At 34.4% G+C, this 22,438-nt stretch overlaps 3 protein-coding genes and 1 long non-coding RNA gene across 4 annotated transcripts in view; 1 reads left to right on the top strand and 3 right to left on the bottom strand.

Moving 5' to 3' along the window:
• Positions 1-2,552, bottom strand: part of LOC121268412 (chromatin-remodeling ATPase INO80) — an 18,616-nt gene extending 16,064 nt beyond the window's left edge. Inside the window, 6 exon segments of the mRNA XM_041172675.1 lie at positions 204-314; positions 468-668; positions 806-1,238; positions 1,359-1,752; positions 1,894-1,981; positions 2,226-2,552. Coding sequence (XP_041028609.1) covers positions 204-314; positions 468-668; positions 806-1,238; positions 1,359-1,752; positions 1,894-1,981; positions 2,226-2,285 — 1,287 coding nt within the window. The 5' untranslated portion in view covers positions 2,286-2,552.
• Positions 2,553-12,953: 10,401 nt separating this feature from the next.
• Positions 12,954-13,532, bottom strand: LOC121268421. Its single transcript, XR_005941156.1, has 2 exons — positions 13,474-13,532; positions 12,954-13,412 (listed from the first exon to the last, which is right to left on the bottom strand). It is a non-coding gene; the product is annotated as an uncharacterized LOC121268421 (long non-coding RNA).
• On the top strand, positions 13,264-16,553 carry LOC121268419 (calcium-binding protein CBP-like). The gene is made up of 5 exons (XM_041172682.1): positions 13,264-13,804; positions 15,155-15,201; positions 15,301-15,476; positions 15,658-15,676; positions 16,246-16,553. Exons 1-5 carry the CDS (start codon positions 13,264-13,266, stop codon positions 16,348-16,350), a joined length of 888 nt encoding a protein of 295 aa, XP_041028616.1. The 3' UTR covers positions 16,351-16,553.
• A 29-nt stretch (positions 16,554-16,582) lies between these two features.
• Positions 16,583-20,247, bottom strand: LOC121268420 (alpha carbonic anhydrase 4-like). Its single transcript, XM_041172683.1, has 7 exons — positions 20,042-20,247; positions 18,377-18,594; positions 17,971-18,077; positions 17,720-17,822; positions 17,103-17,261; positions 16,963-17,016; positions 16,583-16,863 (listed from the first exon to the last, which is right to left on the bottom strand). Exons 1-7 carry the CDS (start codon positions 20,139-20,141, stop codon positions 16,774-16,776), a joined length of 831 nt encoding a protein of 276 aa, XP_041028617.1. The 5' UTR covers positions 20,142-20,247; the 3' UTR covers positions 16,583-16,773.
• Positions 20,248-22,438: the final 2,191 nt, after the last annotated feature.

Consider the following 22,438-nt stretch of genomic DNA (forward strand, 5'->3'; position numbering starts at 1 on the left):
AACAGTCAACATAATTATACATGGAACCAAGGAAGTGGAGGTAAAAGAAGAGAGAGAATGCGTGTGTGCATGCACACACGTGGATGCATGGTAATGCTACATTCTGCCTCACAAAAATAGCAGATAAAATTACTTCTCTGAAAGGTTGTATCGTGTATAGTCCAGCTACTTGAATAAAAATTCAGAGAGGAAATGAAATATACCATCTCTTTATCTACTCGCTTCCAATACAGCAGCATATCTCTAGCTAATTTCCTTGTGCGAATTGCAGCACCTCTCATCAATTTAAGTGATCTACTCACCTTCATTTTCACCTGGTAAAAGAAACAGCGGGCACAACAGCTTCAGGATATAAAACAAGGGATGAAATCAACCAATCCTAAAGTTCGCAGAACAGATTACCACATTCTACATGCTAATCGAAAATAAATCTTGGAAAGAAATGCACCAAATAGCATAACACTTGCCTCTCTTTGACAGTTTTCCGAGAACCTCTTGGCATCAATTAGTCGCTTTCGGTGAAAAGCTGAAAAAATCCTATGATGCTTTGGCATGTCTCTTCTTACAATGTTTACCCAAACTTTTCCAATCTTCTCCTTTTCTTCCTCCTCAATCACAGAGGGGCCTTTCTTTACCTTTGGCTTCTTAGGTAGAGACCGTTCAATTATCTGCAGCACAAAAGAACCAAAGCTGAATGAAAAATTTCCATCCCCGGCCCCACGTAGAAAATATGAGAACTACACTACCCCCTCCTCAGAATAAAAAAACAAAACATTTCATAAAAAACAGAAAGTAATATACAAACCTCATATGTGTCTCCTTTCTCCAAAACCTTCACATAGTAAACCTGCAAAACACCACCCTCAGACAAAATGGATCGCTTTATGTTTCCAGCTGCCCCCTCTGGGATGGAGGAATGCAACCCGATATCAGTCACTTTGAGACTGAACTTCTGGGATGATTTAGAAGCTGACAGAGCCTTCAATCTTGCGTGAAGTGATTCATACTGGGGCTGCAGCTCCCCCATTCCCACCCGGTTTCTAGGCCCAAGCCTTTTATTATTGGCCATCATTGCAGCTAAGGACCCCAAGTCCAATGTACCCTTTAAGTAAAACTCATCCACCTGGATATCTGAGAAGCTTGGCAAGTTCAGAGATGGTGCAGACTTATCATAAGTTGGAGGAATCTTATAGGTGATACCATCCCCAATGTCTAAAAAGGCCGGTTCATATGTTGTTCTGCTAAGGGTACATAAATGAAAATATATCATTCAAAGTAAAAGGTAGAGGATGTTTCCAAAAAGAAGACAAAAGATAGGGAACACAGAACTCATAAAAAAACCAGAAGAGATAATTAACCTTTCGGTGCCACTGAGTGGTGCAAAATTTGGTTCACGATTGTTCCCTTGTTTTTGACGATTAATATCATTGAGCCAGTCCGACATGGTTTCCACTTCATTGAATACTCCTCGCTGCTCATTCTCCAGTTTCCTCGTTTTTAAACCCAGATTACTCCTTGGAACCGGGGTTCCCACCCTGGTTGGTGCTGGACTTGCTGAAGAATCCTTCAACCTTCTCTTATACTTTTGAATATGTTCTCCGAGCATTGATCGATACCTATCCTCTGTAATTTTTGTCCCATAATAACTGTCATTGTCCTCGTCTTCACTATTTTCCAAATGCTTCCTTTTCTTTAACAAACCCTGTTCCCTTTCACGCAAAGTCCCATTTCCGCGTTTCATAATCGTTCCACCTGTTTGTATAACAAACCAAAAAGCACAATGCATTCATGCATACATAAGTTCACATCTTCCCATCCCAAATGACTTCTACCAATTACGCATAAATCCAGATGATTGTGATTTCAAGTAAAAGAATTAAGAACGAAGCCTACCTTGGCTACCTCTGCTCTCATCCTGACTACTATTCCCATAATAATCAAAATCATCATCTTCTTGTGGAAGTTGAAAGTTCGTCAAGGACTACAATACCACCCAACATTAAGATTTAAAAAGAAAAACCATGGGATAAAAAAAAAACTATAAACTTACATATCCAAATAACAATTTTAGCAACGAGACACAACATAAAATCTCTAATAAAGCAAAATTGAATAAAAAACGAACCTAAATTCTCTACAAATAACCAAGTTAAACAAGAACAGAAGAGGCAGTAACTTCAGAAAAACAGAACCCATTTGCAAATAGCAAAACCAATACGACGAACCTCAAGATTGAAGAGATTGGAGTACGAGAGAGAGTCCCTGGATTGCCTCCTGTGGTCCATATGCTTTGGCACGAAAAGTCTCCGAAGCTAACCCAGGGGACGAAGCCCTAGCTGGCCGAAGAGCATGGAGAATTGGGTCGCTAAAGAGAGGGGAAGAATAATAAGCCCTAACCCTAGAGCAGTCCTGAAAGGGAAAGGGAACGGAATGGGGGGTGCGTAGGATAAGGTGAGGAAGAGAGAGAAAGAGAGAGTGATCATAGTGAGTCTCATGGACGGTGTAGGAATCATAGGGAGCTGCTAACGTACACCCATTCGGCGACATTTGTTAACATGCGCTCCTTCGAGGCTTCTTTTTATTTATATATATAATAAATAAATAACATTTTAACACATTTTGTTGGCCACAGAAAGAGAGATAGGAGAAAGGTCGAGGAAGGAGTTTTTGGTGGTGTCAGGAGACTGTAAGTAACGGTAATTGAGAGGAGCCCATACATGCCGATGCTGGTTCGGGATGGAGCCTTCCGAGTTTGGACTTTTTTTTTAGGAGTATTTTGTTTTAAATAAAATTTATTCATCATCTTACACAATTTTCTTTTTTTTTTTTACATGTGTATGATATAAATATCATAAATAAAATAACTCATTTTTTTCTCAAATAGTAACTTTATTAAATAATAAAAAGGAAGGGAAAAAACACAACATTTTGACAAAATAAATGATTTATGCAAATTTTAAATAGATAAATCGTGCACAAACTTTTATAAAAATATAAATTTTATCTTAAAAAATTATAAAAAAAAATAATATCTTTTAGTGTAACTCACTTTTTTTTTTACGAAAAATTTATGCCAAATTTATTTATTTAAGATTTGCCTCCATCATTACTCTTTCGACAAATGCTTACTCTTTCGACAAATGCAGTACAAAAGGAAGTAAAGCAAATAAAAAAAAATTAAAAAATATGATCAAGAATCTTGGTCGGATCCAACTTTTTTAGGCTAGTGGGTAGGAGGTGTAACAACCCGACCCAAAAATTAGGATGTTTTCATATTATTATTATTATTATTATTTTATAATATTATAGAGTTTTGTTTGAATTTTAAATATCATTTCTTCCTATCCCAACCCGTTAGCAACAACCTCACACTCATCCTTATCCCTTAAATTGATAAATTCGAATCCTATTAGGAGACGAACTCGTATGAGAAAACCCTACCATAGTTTTTCCTCTATAAAAGCTCACAAAGCCTCTTATTAAATACACCACAAATCAGATCCACGCACCCAGCCACTACACAGCACCCTCACCGACAGTTCCTCCACGTCGAGACCCCACAGAAAACTGCCATGCATCACGCTGCCATGCACATGCCCCTCATGCACGAAAGCAGCCCTGTTTTGCACCCATCGAACAGAGCATCGTCAGCAACAACCATGAAAGGCCACAACTCGACGACGGAGCCACCGCAGCGACTCCACTACGCAGACCATGCATGACCGCGAGAACCACCAGGGCACGCCGCCAGCCACCACAGAAGACATCAGCAGTGGCTCTTTGGCCGTATACTTCTATTGCCGTCACCAACCACTTCAAGGGACATTGGAGCACCACTCACGGTGACAGAAACTGCCGGCCGTCCTAGTCCCGTCGCACCCACTCCCTTCCGGGTAGCCTACCGCCGTCCGCCACCCTCGCCTCACTCTTTTCCTCTCGGTAAACATCACTCTCTCTCTCTCTCTCTCTCTCTCTCTCTCTCTCTCTCTCTCTCTCTCTCTCTCTCTCTCTCTCTCTCTCGGTTGCACTGCAGCATGGTTCACTTCCTTCGGCGTCGCACCACCTCAGACGAGCCCCCAGTCGCGCCGCCGTGACCCCCACCAGCAACCCAGAACCGCTGCACGTCAGCCTCTCTCTCGGTGAGTCCTCTGCTTCGCACGTCTCTCCCGTGCCTCTGTTTTCCCTTCTAACGATACATGTTTTGTTTTAAGTGTTCAGGTGTTAATTGAGAATATTACATATATGCCCTTTTATTTCTATTTTATCTAGTATCTTGTAGGATTGTTTTAAATTACATTTATAGACTTACAATTAAGTATATGTTAAGTATGGAACTATTACGTCATTTTTATTTGAAGTTGAGTTTAATATTTCAAATTGAGTTTAATTTTATTAAATAAAGATATTAGTCATAAGCTCTTTGTTTATAAGAAAGTGTTTAAAGAATTTTAAAATGTGTTTTAAAGGATATTATGGAGCCTATTATTTTAGTTAATATTCCTTTATCTATTTAGTCGGATGTTAATAAAATTATTATGTTATACTTTAAAAATAAATTAAGGAATTTTAAACTATATTAGTTATTATTAATTTTTACAATTAAATTTCAGTAGTAAATAGTAAGTGTTTAAATCTTTTATTTTAAATACTGTAAATCTATGGTGTGAAATGAATCTTTAATGTTATTATAATAGATTTTGATATTTTTATGCTATTAGAGTTGTAAATTTAAGAATAAAGAAATATGTTAAGAATATTTAAATGATATCATTATTTATTCGATTCCTTGTTTAATTATGTTAATTATAAGAAAGTAAACCTATTTTAAGAATTTAAGTTTTTATGACTTATCTTTAATAGAATTGATTATATCTCAAGTATTATATTAAATTATATTTAGAAAGTAAGAATATGCTATTAGTATTGTAAATAATTTAAGATATCAGTATTCATTGTTTTAGTAATAAACAGAATATTTATTTGATTATGTTCTACGATGTGAATTTTTTAATTTAATAAAACTTAGTTTAAGAATTTAAGTTTATGAATTATTTTGAAATAGTTTGAGTATTCATCTAAATTATAAATAAGTATTTTAAGTAATTTAGATACCAGGATTTATTGAATTGTTTAACACTATCTTTTAGATTGTAGATTTAATTAAGTAAGATATTAGTACGTGTTTCCAAACCAATTTAGTGATAGTTATTATTTCATATAGGTCTCAAGTTACGAAGTATTATTCAAGAAGACACGCAGCGAGGTAAGTAAATTTGATCATAAATTAGGATAATCACAGTTAGCTTATATGTATGTATTATCCAAGCCAGTTCATTGACAGCCACTATTTATGAACCGCTCATGTCATGTGCAAGCATGTCATCTAGCATAGCATACAACCATGTCATTCCGCATCATGTTTAAATTCAGAATTTATGATTATGTATGTAGTATATCATACATCTCATGTGTATAAGACACGTAAGCCATCTTAATTTTAAGTGTAAGATAAGTTCAGATCAGTTAATAAGATGGCCATTCAGATGCATGGTACCAATGCAGTTCAGTTCAGGGTGGATGTGCAAGCCACGAACTTAGTCGTGGTCCACCATAGTATGCCAGAATACTATCAGCGGCTTCCCTTGCGGCCGCGGGATGTGGGGCCGGTGCACAACCTTGCACACAGGGTTAAGTGTGTTGGCCAGTCAGATAAATCAGTTAAATCAGATAAATCAGTCAGATCAGTAAGTTAAAACAGTCATACATAGCATAAGCATCAGTATGAACAGTCATGAATTTTAAGCTTAGCATGAAAGTTTTTATAAAAATCTTATGTTTATTACGTTTACGTTGTGGTGGATTTCTTGCTGAGTCTTCGACTCATTTTAGTTTGTTTTCATTTTTTTAACCACCTAGGTGAAGATGATGATTACGAGCAGGCATGCCAGGAGTAGAATGGGCATTTATTTTAAGTTCAGACTTTCTAAAATAAAATATGTTTTTATGACATGAATTTATTCAGTTTATTTCATTAATGTTTTGAAAGACAGTTTTATTAGACGTTTTTCCGCTTAATAAATTTCAGTTTTTAAATTATGAAATTATGGGATCTATTGCCGGGTTTTTTTTATGAAAAACACGTGACACACCTAGCCTACGGAAATGAGGTGTTTACAATTTGGTATCAGAGACAGGTTGATTCTGTAGACTTTGTTTTGAAAAAAAAAAGAAAATGTTATTTTTCTGAAGAAAATAACTTTTATAAATTTTTTCTGAAGAAAATGTTAAGTTACCTAGGATGCTCCTGGCCTGCTCGAGAGTTATTGAGATATTTTTATGGTAAGATATTTTATAGCTCTTACTAGTTAGCAGTATTGTAGTAATGACAATCATTATTATTATTTATGTGAATATCGAAATATTAATTCTTGGTTACATTAGATTATGGCACCTTATTCAAAGAATTTCATGTAGCATGGATATCTAAAATTTTATGAGAATTATGTGTACTAGAGTTACATGTCAATTTGGTTATGACAGTGTAATTGATTGAAGGAGTGTGAAGTTGGGAAACTTTTATTTTATGATTGATAGTATATTTTGTTCATAAGAAGGGATGTTGATGACTTATATTTGATGGAGTATTATTTAATGAAATTAGGGAATGTTGTTAGTAGATTTTGGAGTTATGACGTAGATTTATATATGGTGTTTGGTATTTTACAATGTCTTATGGAAGGTACATTATAGGTGATATGATTCTCTTGCCTAGCATGAATAGTGGACAAAAGATAATCTCATGTGTCGCTGAGTTAGATAACAATAGAGCTATTGAAAGAAATTGTGAAGTCAATATATTTTTGAGGTACAAGAATTTAAGGTTTACGAGTAGAAAATGATTTAAGTATACGTATGGCTTAGACATGCACATTAAAGTTTTAATGATTAGGTCGGCATTATTAGAGAATAGCACCAAATGTCGAGGTTTGATCTGGAAGTTTAATTGATGTTGTTATGCTTATAATTGGAGATATAGGCACATGATCATTGTGGTATTTCATTTTTTTTAGAATTTTAGAATCGAAACATTTTAAAAACCCGAACTTTGGAGAATCTTAGGTTATGATTTATTTGAGGTTACTATTGCATGTTGAGAATTTTAATTATATTTATGAGAAGTTAAGGTAATCGTCTAGTGAAATTATTATTATTAGGCTTATAATCCAACCCATTATTAAGGTTTACATTTTTAGGAGAATATGTGAAGATTAAGAATAAGTATTGAATGACTAAAGGTCTAAAAATGATAGGTTCGACTAAATGATCGAAGATCTAAATTAGAAACATGGAAATAATGTGATGGGCAAGTATATAGGTTGTTGAGGTACTAGCAAATTTCGAGGACGGAATTTTTATAAGGAGGGAAGTTTGTAACAACCCGACCTAAAAATTAGGATGTTTTCATATTATTATTATTATTATTATTTTATAATATTATAGAGTTTTGTTTGAATTTTAAATATCATTTCTTCCTATCCCAACCCGTTAGCAACAACCTCACACTCATCCTTATCCCTTAAATTGATAAATTCGAATCCTATTAGGAGACGAACTCGTATGAGAAAACCCTACCATAGTTTTTCCTCTTTAAAAGCTCACGAAGCCTCTTATTAAATACACCACAAACCAGATCCACGCACCCAGCCACTACACAGCACCCTCACCGACAGTTTCTCCACGTCGAGACCCCACAGAAAACTGCCATGCATCACGCTGCCATGCACATGACCCTCATGCACGAAAGCAACCCTGTTTTGCACCCATCGAACAGAGCATCGTCAGCAACAACCATGAAAGGCTACAACTCGACGACGGAACCACTGCAGCGACTCCACTACGCAGACCATGCATGACCGCGAGAACCACCAGGGCACGTCGCCAGCCACCACAGAAGACATCGGCAGTGGCTCTTTGGCCATATACTTCTACTGCCGTCACCAACCACTTCAAGGGACATCGGAGCACCACCCACGGTGATAGAAACTGCCGGCCGTCCTAGTCCCGTCGCACCCACTCCCTTCCGGGTAGCCTACCGCCGTCCGCCACCCTCACCTCACTCTTTTCCTCTCGGTAAACATCACTCTCTCTCTCTCTCTCTCTCTCTCTCTCTCTCTCTTGGTTGCACTGCCGCATGGTTCACTTCCTTCGGCGTCGCACCACCTCAGACGAGCCCCCAGTCGCGCCGCCGTGACCCCCACCAGCAACCCAGAACCGCCGCACGTCAGCCTCTCTCTCGGTGAGTCCTCTGCTTCGTACGTCTCTCCCGTGTCTCTGTTTTCCCTTCTAACGATACATGTTTTGTTTTTAGTGTTCAGGTGTTAATTGAGAATATTACATATATGCCCTTTTATTTCTATTTTATCTAGTATCTTGTAGGATTGTTTTAAATTACATTTATAGACTTACAATTAAGTATATGTTAAGTATGGAGACTATTACGTCATTTTTATTTGAAGTTGAGTTTAATATTTCAAATTGAGTTTAATTTTATTAAATAAAGATATTAGTCATAAGCTCTTTGTTTATAAGAAAGTGTTTAAAGAATTTTAAAATGTGTTTTAAAGGATATTATGGAGCCTATTATTTTAGTTAATATTCCTTTATCTATTTAGTCGGATGTTAATAAAATTATTATGTTATACTTTAAAAATAAATTAAGGAATTTTAAACTATATTAGTTATTATTAATTTTTACAATTAAATTTCAGTAGTAAATAGTAAGTGTTTAAATCTTTTATTTTAAATATTTTAAATCTATGGTGTGAAATGAATCTTTAATGTTATTATAATAGAGTTTGATATTTTTATGCTATTAGAGTTGTAAATTTAAGAATAAAGAAATATGTTAAGAATATTTAAATGATATTATTATTTATTCGATTCCTTGTTTAATTATGTTAATTATAAGAAAGGAAACCTATTTTAAGAATTTAAGTTTTTATGACTTATCTTTAATAGAATTGATTATATCTCAAGTATTATACTAAGTTATATTTTGAAAGTAAGAATATGCTATTAGTATTGTAAATAATTTAAGATATCAGTATTCATTGTTTTAGTGATAAACAGAATATTTATTTGATTATGTTCTACGATGTGAATTTTTTAATTTAATAAAACTTAGTTTAAGAATTTAAGTTTATGAATTATTTTGAAATAGTTTGAGTATTCATCTAAATTATAAATAAGTATTTTAAGTAATTTAGATATCAGGATTTATTGAATTGTTTAACACTATCTTTTAGATTGTAGATTTAATTAAGTAAGATATTAGTACGTGTTTCCAAACCAATTTAGTAATAGTTATTATTTCATATAGGTCTCAAGTTACGAAGTATTATTCAAGAAGACACGCAGCGAGGTAAGTAAATTTGATCATAAATTAGGATAATCACAGTTAGCTTATATGTATGTATTATCCAAGCCAGTTCATTGACAGCCACTATTTATGAACCGCTCATGTCATGTGCAAGCATGTCATCTAGCATAGCATACGACCATGTCATTCCGCATCATGTTTAAATTCAGAATTTATGATTATGTATGTAGTATGTCATGCATCTCATGTGTATAAAACACGTAAGCCATCTTAATTTTAAGTGTAAGATAAGTTCATATCAGTTAATAAGATGGCTATTCAGATGCATGGTACCAATGCAGTTCAGTTCAGGGTGGATGTGCAAGCCACGAACTTAGTCGTGGTCCACCATAGTATGCCAGAATACTATCAGCGACTTCCCTTGCGGTCGCGGGATGTGGGCCGGTGCACAACCTTGCACACAGGGTTAAGTGTGTTGGCCAGTCAGATAAATCAATGAAATCAGATAAATCAGTCAAATCAGTAAGTTAAAACAGTCATACATAGCATAAGCATCAGTATGAAGAGTCATGAATTTTAAGCTCAGCATGAAAGTTTTTATAAAAATTTTATGTTTATTACGTTTACGTTGTGGTGGATTTCTTGCTGAGTCTTCGACTCATTTTAGTTTATTTTCATGTTTTTTAACCACCCAGGTGAAGATGATGATTACGAGCAGGCATGCCAGGAGTAGAATGGGCATTTATTTTAAGTTCAGACTTTCTAAAATAAAACATGTTTTTATGACATAAATTTATTCAGTTTATTTCATTAATGTTTTGGAAGACAGTTTTATTATACGTTTTTCCGCTTAATAAATTTCAGTTTTTAAATTATGAAATTATGGGATCTATTGCCGGGTTTATTTTATGAAAAATACGTGACACACCTAGCCTACAGGAAGGGAGTGTTTACAGGAGGAGAACCACCGAAAGAGATGGGTTGTGAGCCAGTGACGGTCCCTGTGATGGGATGAAGCTTTGTGTGTTTTTAGCAAGGAGATGTGGGAGTCATTCAACCAAATCTACTATGTTCAATTTACAATTGTAGATTACACCCCAACAAATTGTTACCTTTTTAATTATATTTTCAAACCATTTTTAGAATAAAGAGATTAAATGTGAATAATTTAATTTAATCATAGTATTAAAATAGTGAGAGATATAGTGTTAAAGAAATATTATTTTTTGATAAATTATATTTGCAGTCTTAGAAAATATAAATTTCGCGCACTTAATTTGAAAAGAATAATGTTAAATACACTTGTGGATTGTGTAAACACCGTACACTTCTTTAGAAAAAAAATAGAATCTATTATTAAAAAACAATTTTTTTATATAAGGGTCTCATCTTTACTCACTTTTTTTCAAAGGAGTATGCGTTGCTCATACATTCCATAACTGCAAATATAATTTCTCATCTGAAAAAAATAGATAAATCTAAGATTCACATAAAAAAATATTTTTTTAATGATGGACTCCAATTTTTTTAAAAGGGATGCATAAGACTTACACGTATTAAAATTGCATTTTATATTACTCATTTTTTATGTTATATTTTGTGATTATCATTCATATAAGTTCATGTTTTAAAATTTTGATATATTATATTTTAAATAAATTTTCACTTGATAGAAGATGTATATAAAACTCCAAAAATTCTATATGCAGTATTTTCTGCATATTAAACAAAATTGAGATAGTCAATCATATTAATAAAGTATACAAATAACATACAAAAATGACTGTACATAACAAAACTTATAAAACTCACCCATGCATCGTTCTAAAGGTTAATGATGTTGACTTCTCTTCAAAATTGTCTTGCCAACTCAGCACTTCGAGTCAAAATACAACGGCTAGTTTATTATTGAGTAATGTTAGGCTGTCGTCTAGCAGTGACTGTTGGGTGTGTTATCTAGATCAAATTTATGTATTTTATTTTTTTTCATTTTTTCATTTCACATTTTTTAAATATTTTTAAACATTTTTTTAAATATCAATACAGTAATAATTACTTCCTTAACCAGTAAATAAAAAATTAAATATACGAGTAGTCAAAATGAAAAACTAAAATGAGAGGACAAAATAACATTATTCTTTATTATTTGCCAACTCGGACAAACCCAACATGTGAGCTTATGCTGTTATTTAAAACGAGTAATGACAAATCGGAATATCATTACCAATATTAATTGACTTTTCTTATATATCCATTTATTTTTTCCACATCGATGAAATGAGGATTTTAATATGCACTTGGAATTATGTACATAATTTACTTACTTAATAGGTTTTCGGAGACATTTGCTAAGATTGTTGAGATACTCTTGTGTTTAACAAAATATAGAAAATATGTGAACTTTTTAGCAAAGACCAAATTAACTCGTGATAAGTTTTTGGTAAAATAAATATAAAAAACATGATTATGCCACGCTCATATGGAGAACTGCATTGGAATTGAAAAAGAGAATTATTAGAATTATAAAGAGATTTTTGTAAAAGTAATTTCACAAATTATTATTTTTTGATATGATATGTTAGATTTGTTTTTTATATAATTTATTTATAGTTAAAATATTTTAATTTTTTAGAATTCCTCCGAAAATTGAGTTTCTGCTTGATTTTTTTTAACCTCCAGATAGAAAAAAAAAGTTAAAATTTAGCTGGTTTGAAAATAAGATGTTTTGGTACACATTTTAGTTTAAAAAATTATTTAAATAATGGTGTGTAAAAAAAATAGGAGTATGATATATGAAGATTAATGTTGTGTTTGGTCGGTTGAGTGGTCTCAACTCATCTCAAATCAATTATTGATGAGATTGATTATTTTTTCAAATTTTCATAAAAAAGATAAACATATCTCAACATATTTCATATATTCAAATACATATTTTAACTTATTTACATTAATATTTTAACTTATTTACATTGATATTTTAACCTATTTATTTTGATATTTAAAAAATATGGATGGAGTAAAATTTGTAGTACTTCCTCAATTACCACGAAGGTTTGTTGGTGCTTTAAAGCACATCAACCTTTACCATGTGGGTTAATATCCTAATCAATTACATATTCAAATTGATTTGGAGACTCGTAGTAACACGAGTCTTATATAATTTTATTGTCAGTTTTTAGTCAAAATAATTTAATATTATTAATTTATTAATACGAGTCATCGTCTGAAAAAATATTTTTATTGCTTCTCAAATTTAACCACATAATTGAGAGTCATGTTATATTTGCAACTTTATTTTACCTTTTATTTTCCGGTGCTGATGTGACATACATTTCCATCAACAATATTTTTGGTGTATCTGTTAAAAGGACTTATAAATTTCATAAAAATAAGACATAAATATAAATATCAAAAACTATATGTATAGTCATTTTTACATATTTATTGTGCATTTCATTAATGTGATTGACTGTATATTTTTTTAATATAAAATAAATGTTTCGACTAATCATATTAATAGAATACATAATAAATACGTAAAAAAGACGGTATGTAACATAACTATATATATATATATATAATAAAAAATATTACATGTTTATTTCACTTCTATTATATTTAGGGCAATTGTTTTTGAACAAAATTATTAATCAATGAAAATATTACATGTGAATGGAAAGGTGAGTATAATAATGCATTACAAAATAAATCAGGACGAAATATGGACTAAGTCAGAACAAAAGATGGCAATTTCGTAATGACATCTTGCTGGGAGCCAGAAGTCGCATGACTCGTTCATCGGATGAGAACGCGCAGAATAAAACGGTGGACTACATCAGATTCAATACCAACCTGGCTCACCCCCCTCAGCTCTCTACAGCAAAATGTCGGGACACCCAAACCATCCTCCCAGCTACGGCTACGGTGCGCCGCCTGGAAACCAACCCCATGGCTCCTCCCCCTACGAGACACCCCCACCACAGGGCTACGCCACCCCCTATGGCGCGCCGCCTGGAAGCCAACCCTATGGCTCCTCCCCCTACGGGGCACCTCCACCGCAACACCAACCACAGCCACACAGCCAGTCCCCCTACGCCCCCGTGGCCCAACCCTACGGCGCCGCCCCCCAGGCCTCGCCCTACGACCACAAGCCCCCCAAGGAACAAGCTTCCTCCGCCGCCTCTGGATATCCCCCATCGGTGCCGAACTATTCCAGCCCGTTCGCGTCACTGGTGCCCTCCAACTTCCCGCCCGGCACCGATCCCAACGTAGTCGCTTGCTTCGGGATTGCTGACCAAGATGGCAGCGGGATTATCGACGATAAGGAGTTGCAGAGGGCGCTGTCTTCTTACAATCAGAGCTTCAGCTTGAGGACCGTCCATCTTCTCATGTACCTCTTCACCAATTCCAACGCCAGGAAAATCGGTCAGATTTTCTCTCTCATGTATGGTAGTGTAAAGTTAGCAATCGTAAGGGATCGAGAACTCTGGTTTTACTCTCTCGGTGAAGTAAGTCCTGCTCGGTAAAGAAACAACTGAATGTTCCGAATTGCGTCAAGAAAGGGGAAATCCCTGCGTGTTGTTAAAAATTGCGCCGGTTGAGTTGGGCGTCCTCCGATTTACGGGAACGGCTTCCGTTCTGGTTGACCAGAGTGCTTGGTGTTTTGACTCGTGGTATGTTCAGTGGGTTACGTTACAGATACGAAAAGAACGCAACGAAATGCCCATAATACCCTCACTTCGTTTCGATTTTTCTTGAAAAATATTGAATCTGGCCTCTGATATTTTGTCTCCTTGGAGGTTTATTGGGATGGGCCAATAACTGTGTGATAGCTGCCGGTGTCTTTACTGTGATGGGCCCCCAATTAAATTCGCGGTCCCAGTGGCTGATTGCATGCGTTTTGTTTTTAGCTGCTTATTTATTTTGATAAAATTTCAATAAAATTAGTTAGCGAGAAATTTTCGTAAATAAACATAGAAAAGCTTTAATAGTCTTTTTTTTTTTTTTAATTTAATTTTTTTTATTCAAGTATATATTAGCTCATATGGTAAACCGTTTGCGACCTGCAGGACCATAATGGACTCCTGTGTAGGCTCTTGAATTTCTTACTAAATATATGTTACATGTCTCATAAAATATGGCCAAGGCCAACCATGGTAGTGATGGTCAAAACTTGTACAAACTAAAAAATAGTAAAACACATCCAAGAATTGTATAGGATTACACTGAACAGGGTTACCGCCTGACGATGAATATGCTATGATTGAAGTTATATTTTGGGTGTGGTTGGCGACAAGCGAGCGATTTAACCAGTTCTGTTTATAGAAACTTTCGCGTGTGGTTCCTAAAGGGCCCTACTCTGGAGAGGTTCCGGACATTAAAAAAAAAAAAAAAAAAAAAAAGAAGAAAGAAAAAAAAGAGAGAGTGGAAGTAATAAAAAAAGAATTCTTTTGTACTTTATAGCAAAAGTTATAATTTGCAGTTTCTAGGTTATTCATGTTAGTTTGTAACGATTTCAGCATCCCGTACTTTTACCAATTATAACTGGAGATATAACCCATATAAGGCCACTTCTTTTGCTCAAGAGTTGTAGTAATTGATTTACATATATGGATATTTTGATCACTTGAAAACTGATACATACATATAAGGTCACTTGCATTGAAATGGCCAACTTACTCAAGCCTAGGCTTAGCTTATTTTGAATCTAGTGGTTCAACTCCTTCCAAGGTTTATTGACTTTAATTTTTTTTCCTAAACCTGATTTTACTGTAGGACCTAAGGAGTTCACTGCAGTGTTTTACAGTCTTCAGAGTTGGAGGGTAAGTAGGAAAGTTTTAAATTATAATTGACAGACAATACATCTTTCTCTTCAAATCTATATTTGATTAATCATCTTCTACTCTATTCAATTGCTTCAGGACATTTTTGAGAGATTTGATAGGGACAGGAGTGGCAAGATTGATTCTAATGAGTTGCGAGAGGCACTTCAGAGTCTGGGATTTGCTGTCTCGCCGCTGGTTTTAGATCTTCTTGTGTCTAAGTTCGATAAAACTGGAGGCAAAAGCAAGGCCATTGAATATGATAATTTCATCGAGTATGTTTTGTTTACTGTTTTGATCTTTTGTTGGTCGATTGGAGTATCTGATACTCTTTTACTTACTCATATATATATATATACATATGTATATATATATATATGTAAGTTGCAAATTTGAATATTCTTTGTTTATTATCAACTGAATTTTCTTCCCCTTTTTTCTGAATTTGCAATGCAGGTGCTGTCTGACAGTTAAGGTGAGCTCATGTCTTATAATTAATATCATCAGTACCATGATTGAAATGTTATCTCTACCCTTGCATTCCCAATGCACAAATTACATTGGGTCTAGCAGGGCCCGATTGTATCTGGTTTTAACACTAGCCGGAGAGCTTGTTTGGATTTAGAGGTGAGATGAAACCATCTCATCTTATCTCATTTCAACTAAAAATCTCACTATTATTCACAAACCATCTCAACTCATCTCATCTCATCTCTGAATCCAAACGGGCCTAAGTGTTGTGAATCACACCCAATTACAGAATTCTAGCAACTTTCCTTCCCAGTATGATTTCACAACCAAACTAAAGAAGAAATCTTTTCATTTTTTTAATATTGTTGCATAACTGTCATGTTTGAATTATGCGTTTCTTAAATTTTTGAATCCAAGATTACTGGCAGTCGAAGAAATTAAACTGTTTTCATAGTTTATTGAATGTGGAATGGCAAATGGTTGACCAAGAGATGTTTCCTTTCTGGTCATGAACCCGGACATTTTACTTTTTCAACATTTGGTTTTTAAGGCTGTTAATCATGCATCTTGTAGGGACTAACTGAGAAATTCAAGGAGAAAGACAAAGCATACTCTGGTTCAGCAAGTTTCACTTATGAGGCCTTCATGCTGACTGTTCTGCCCTTCCTGATTGCATAGGATGTTAATGGTTTTTGGATTGGTTTGATGTAATGACCCGGGTCTTTCGTGTGTTTCACTGCAACTGATATTTGCTTTAAATTTCCAGCTTTAGTAAAAGCTCTATATCTTTCTGTACATTGGTAAAAGTCTTGTAATAAGAGTTGTTATGACTGTAATTTGCTGACAGATTTCTCATTGCATAGCTCTTTCCCATTCTGCTATTTTACAACGATCGATGATATCGGTTTTCAGGTAAAAGTCAATGTTTATTGATCTGTTTTTGCTTCCCTCTAGGTAACTCAAGACAGTTCTGGGATACATGGGAAGACAGTAGTAATGACATTAATCACTAAAACACAAAGATCGATAGCCGATCAAAACATGAAAATTATACAACCCTTCTGCTCCAATACATGTTGACGTCCATCGGATTACTGGCACCTAAGTAGAACCTCCATTCACCCTTGGAGTGTAAAACTCAACTGCTATTGAATCTGATTGTTGAGTTGGCCTTGCATTTGCCTCAAAACCCTGTGAAAGGAACAAACCATCAGTCAATTTTCAGCATCAGGGAACGTTTGTCATGACAATGTTTATTTTTCAGAGGCGCTAGCATATTTATAAACTTACATCATGAACAGCTTCCCTTAAAGCAGCCACTTGCTCCCTTGAAACCGTCCTCACCTATACAAAAGAAGTCACATGTTGGTAAAAGTGCATGGCATTGTGAAGTGCAACATTTCAATAACCAATTGAGTTTGGCAAAGGACCTTCTTGACCATTGTCCATATAACACCCTCAGTGCATGGAGGAACTGTAAGAGAACCAATGTATCTGTAATACTTTCTGCTCCCAAATTTAATTAGTCCTGGGTTAACAATCCCCAAATCTTTCTCTTCTTCTCCTACTGATTTTATGTGGTGGAACAGCTGTCAAAAAGAAAGGGGGTGGGATGAGGAAACAGTTAAAAAATAATCACATATGTTATTGCTTGTACATTCCAAATCATTTCGATTGCATGCATAAAGAGATCATTGGGTTGTAATACCCCAAAATTTACAAATTATTGATGCCAAGCATACGGTTTCGAATTATGTCAGTTTAGATTGAAGATTTCCATGTCTATATATGGCTTCCAGGCTTCCAGCCTCCAGGTCCTTCCTTTAATAGATATTTGCATTTTTTTTCCTGAGAAAAAGAGAGGTAAAAGGGAGAGGGATGGAGGTTTGCCACTGGAATGCTTCCGGCGCTGTAGCTGGAGGCAGCCCATTTGGCGATATTATGTGCCTAAGAAGTTGGAACTTCTGTCAATATCACGTACATGCACTCTTCAATGTCTTCATTATGTATGTGTGCAAGCAAATTGAAGATAAATCCGTCTAGTTACCTCTGAAAGGAAGGGATCAGGGTGGCCATATTTATAAACAATTCCAACAACAGCTATCTCTCCATTGGAGCTTAAATGAACTACGTGGAGCTCCAATTCATACCTGAAAATGGAATTTGCAGAAAATATTTGTGAACAGACATTATATTTTTGTAGGGAAAAAAAGAGTGTTGTGGGTTTGTTCATAAATTAATTAGTATGGTAGATGTGCAGACGGAAAACTGTAAAAAAATAAAAGGCAAACAAAAGACCTTGATCCATTGAATGTATGCTCAGAGGGTGAATGCCAATGACACTGTTGCAGCTTGTAGTTAGTCCCATTTATGTTAATTTCTCCTGCATTCCCTTTCCATACCACCTGGAGAAACATTTATTTTGAATTATAAATCAAACCAATTGATGTCAGCATATAGATGTACATGTCACCATCAGATATATATTAAGGAGTCATAGCTTAGACGGATCATGTATAGGAACTAGTGATGCATGTTTCTACAACCTGGCATGGGTTGATAATCAAATAATTTAACCTGTCTGGATTGCTGGTGGCCATGCCACTCAGCATTCATGGGATTGAAGTTTCAAATATTAACTGAATTGATATTGAAACATGGCTATGGGAAAGGACAACAAAGCATAGAGTCAATGGCATCTTACTGTAATGTCGTGTCCCCTGTTCCTAGCAACAGCAGGAGCTGCTTTGTAATCCCTTTTTAATTTTCCCAGAGCAGGAAAAACCTGCACCCTTCTGTCCAAAAGATCAATAGGAGACTGCATTTTCCCATGACCACAAGCTTTCCAATGTGGATCGATTTGGCTCCAATTGTTTGGCCCTTGATCAGTTCCCTCGGTGTAAGTAAATGGACTCTCATCATCTGCCCCCCCCCCCCCCCCCCCCCCCCCCCCCCCCCCCCCCCCCCCCCCCCCCCCCCCCCCCAAAAAAAAAAAAGAAAACCAAAAAAAAAGAAAGGAAAATAAATTAAGGATAAAGAAAGTGCAAAATCAGATTTGCAATACACTACTCTTTCCAATGTCATGCGTTTCCTTAGAAGTGAGATATAGATGAAAAGCAATGCCATTTTCATATCCTAAGCACCATTAGCAAGAATGAACAAGTCGCTAACAGATCGTTTGCAAGGGTATTAGAAGTATGGTGGATTCATAATCATTACTAATGTATTTGGTGAGACACAATGGCATAATGCGACATTACTTTTCCATGTGATCCCATGAATACGATCATCCCAAGTCAAAATTCAACAATTCTATCAAGAGAGAAAGCGTTATCAAGACAAAATTCGTGCAAAGAAATACTTATAACAAAAATCTAGCAAATAAATTGAAATAAATAGGTTTGAGAGAGAGAGAGAGAGAGAGAGAAGTCAAAAGATGACCATACGATCCGACAAAAGGACAAGTGAAAAACATCGACACATGAAAAGTTTGACTCTTTTCAAACCCAAGTGCTGGCATTAACCGTTACGAGGACTTTTTTATTTTTTTAGGCAACCTAATACTACATCATGGTGAAATAACTGTTTTAAGCATGCGACAAAAGGGCAGCTTTAACGATAATCACTACATAAACAAATCGAACTTTTATATTGATACATTAATATTTACATCTGATAGGAATGGCTTAATGAGTTCTACAAGAAATTGTTTGTTTTTTTTCTGGGCGACAGCATGTGGATTTAGTAGCTGCTCTTCAGAGCTCAGCGTTAAGTTTGTATTAATTAAATAAATAACAGCTGGCATTGGTTTAAAAACAGAATTAAAGGAATCTTCAAAACGAGATCTCAGCATTCATATGACTAAACATAACTAATTTCACAAAAAGGACGTGAAGAAATAACTAAAACTTATTCAGATTAGTTTACTCCACGAGAGTTGATTAGTTTTTATTCTCATAGTTTGATTTTAAGGAAGGAACGATTTCGAATGAAAAGAAAAAAAATCTAACTTACAGTTACTGAAGAACAGAGAGAGAGAGGGAAGGGGGAGTATAAAGTTGTCTTGCACGCGTTAATGTGTTCGTTATCCATTATCAGTTGTAGAATGACATTTCTCTAAAAAGTGATTCGATCAAACAAAATACATACTATAAAAGAAAGGTTTATGTTTTTGTCCCTGATGTTATGAATTGATGCAGACCATTGAAGGAAACCATTCTTTCAAATCTCAGAAAAATGCAAAAGAAAACGATCAAATCCCCCCATTAGCGACCTTTAAGATAAACTAAAAAAGCAATGGTATGATTTACTCAGACTTAAAACCAAAAAAAAAAAAACAGCGAGAGAGAGAGAGAGAGAGAGAACATACCCACTTCAGACTCAAGAGCGATGGAGATCAAGTGGTTGGATGATAGGATGAGAGAAGCGAGAAAGAGAAAGATGGTCGTGAGGTTGGCGTGGAAGAGCATTGCTCGGCGCTTGCTCCTCTTTTTTGCTCAATGGATCTTCCGCAGGAGGGGTGGTGGTGGTGTTAATACTATTGTTGATATTTGAAACTCCCGATGAAGCCAGCGCGTTATGTGTTGTGCTTGTCTGTTTGTCTCCCTTGGATTTGAGATTTATTATGCATAAGTCACTATTTATTTATATTCTCTATATTTATAATTTTTTTTATAATGTATGATAATATTTTTTATAAGATATAGATATATATTTTATAAGATGTGGAGTGTGTGATAGTGAATAGTAGCTAATGAGAATAATTTTTTCTAATATTATTATTGTAATCTCCATTTCATTTATTTATTTTTCTTTTGCTCTTTGAAAATACCATGACATATCAAGGCATTCTTACATAATTTAAAAGAAAATAAATTTAATCAACTAATATAATCATGTAATTTAATTAAAAATAATTTTTTATCAAAATTGATAAAATCAAATTTATTTTTAATTAAATTACATGATTAAGTTAATTGATTGAATTTATTTTGTTTTTAATTATGCAAGAATGTCATATTTTAAAATTTTTAATCTAAATTCAAATAGTTAAAAGAGAAGAAAAATAATTAAATAGTAAAACATTAATCTCAGTTTGGATACCAAAACCATCTCACCGCATCTTATTTCATCTCACCATTACAATCTTTACAAATTTTCATATAAAATATAATAAACAATTCAATTTTTTCAAATATTAAAATAATAAGTAAGACTGTTCATCCGAGTTCCGACCTGGGAACTCGGGTATACCCGGATCGGGTTAACCTGGGTCAGACCTAAATGAATTGGATTCCGAGTTTGACCCTTTTTTTTTTTTTTTTTTTACACATAAAAGCCTCTATATATTATTTATATGATATTGATGTAGCATGAGAATGATTTTATAATATAAAATAAAATCAAAATGCATGAGACATCCATGATGCAATCCATTACATTATTTGAATTAATTTGTTAAGAATATTACAAAACACATATATTACATTGTTTTAATCAAACACTAATACACAACAATAAATTACAAAGCTTAGTCTTCTATTTTTTCATACTCATTGTTCCATTATTTCCTGGAAGGTTTTTTCTTCCTCCTTAGTTTCTGTTTATGTACATCATGGATTCATTGTCTCATCATTGATGCTATTAGAACTCCTGAAACCATCACACGAAAGTATTATTAGACTATTGTCAAACTAACAAGTGATGTTAGCATTCATAAGCAGCACATACCTATATATATATATAAAAGCATTCATAAGTAGCACATTGTTGTTCAATATTTGTATTACATGCTTATATACGAAAGTACGTACCTTGACACTTCAATTGAATTAGAAGCATCAATAATAGTGGATGCAGCTCCAGAAGCAGCCAAAACTGCACCTTCTTCATAACTCATGCCTTTTTTTTTTTTTTCTAAGTAATCAATAAGTTTTATTCATAGTAATAGGCAAAGATCACTCATGCTTTTAAATTCCTTAACATATAGAATAACAAAGCATTACGAAGTAGAAGACTTCACTACTCCTTATAATATATGCCAAATAGAGTGCTATATACCTCAAACGCTGCACTTTTGACAACTTCAGCAATATGTCAACAAATTATACAACAGAAATATTCTAGATTGCAAATAATGGACAGTCACAATGTATTTATATAAAGAAAACAGTAACAACAGAAAAGCAATATCTTAGCTTACTAAGCTTGTCCAAAATTAGTCCATATCTAAAAATGTCTAAATGATTCCCACAATAGTTACATCTCCCATTGAGAAAACTATTTGGGGAAATTATATTTTACACCCTCTAACTTTGACAGTTTTTAATTTACACCCTCAATTATGCAAACTATATTCCCCAACAAGTAGCTTCCAACAAAGCAAAAGAAGAGAATTGAAATGTTGCAGTAGACATGGACAAATGTTTGAGAAGGCTACCTTTTTACTAGGACCAGTTGAAAGATCACCTTGATCTGCACATTTATTGACAACAACATTAATTAATGCAGAGAAACATAATTTCAAATTCAAGCAAAATTTAGTATAAAATTTGTTATAAGAAAACTTATGTCCACGATCACGATCTAGATCTCACAAACCCAGATCTAGATATTATTAGGAGACTCTGTGGTTATGGATATTTTTACTTTTCTCCCTTTTAGGTCTCACAAATCCAGGTCTAACCTATAAAAATACTACACAAAGATTACTTCATTCAAACATTCACATCAAAATAAACTAAAAAACAACAGAGAGAACAAAAAC

The sequence above is a fragment of the Juglans microcarpa x Juglans regia genome, chromosome 5S (genome assembly GCF_004785595.1).
Source record: "Juglans microcarpa x Juglans regia isolate MS1-56 chromosome 5S, Jm3101_v1.0, whole genome shotgun sequence".
NCBI classification, from domain to species: domain Eukaryota; kingdom Viridiplantae; phylum Streptophyta; class Magnoliopsida; order Fagales; family Juglandaceae; genus Juglans; species Juglans microcarpa x Juglans regia.

Excerpts from the sequence above, each read along its gene's own strand:
- LOC121268419 (XM_041172682.1), top strand. The coding sequence starts at position 13,264 with ATGTCGGGACACCCAAACCATCCTCCCAGCTACGGCTACGGTGCGCCG. Across the intron at positions 13,805-15,154 it reads TTCCAACGCCAGGAAAATCG|GACCTAAGGAGTTCACTGCA; the intron begins GTCAGATTTTCT and ends ATTTTACTGTAG. Across the intron at positions 15,202-15,300 it reads ACAGTCTTCAGAGTTGGAGG|GACATTTTTGAGAGATTTGA; the intron begins GTAAGTAGGAAA and ends CAATTGCTTCAG.
- LOC121268420 (XM_041172683.1), bottom strand. The coding sequence starts at position 20,141 with ATGCTCTTCCACGCCAACCTCACGACCATCTTTCTCTTTCTCGCTTCT. Across the intron at positions 18,078-18,376 it reads ACAGGGGACACGACATTACA|GTGGTATGGAAAGGGAATGC; the intron begins GTAAGATGCCAT and ends ATGTTTCTCCAG. Across the intron at positions 17,823-17,970 it reads CATACATTCAATGGATCAAG|GTATGAATTGGAGCTCCACG; the intron begins GTCTTTTGTTTG and ends TTCCATTTTCAG.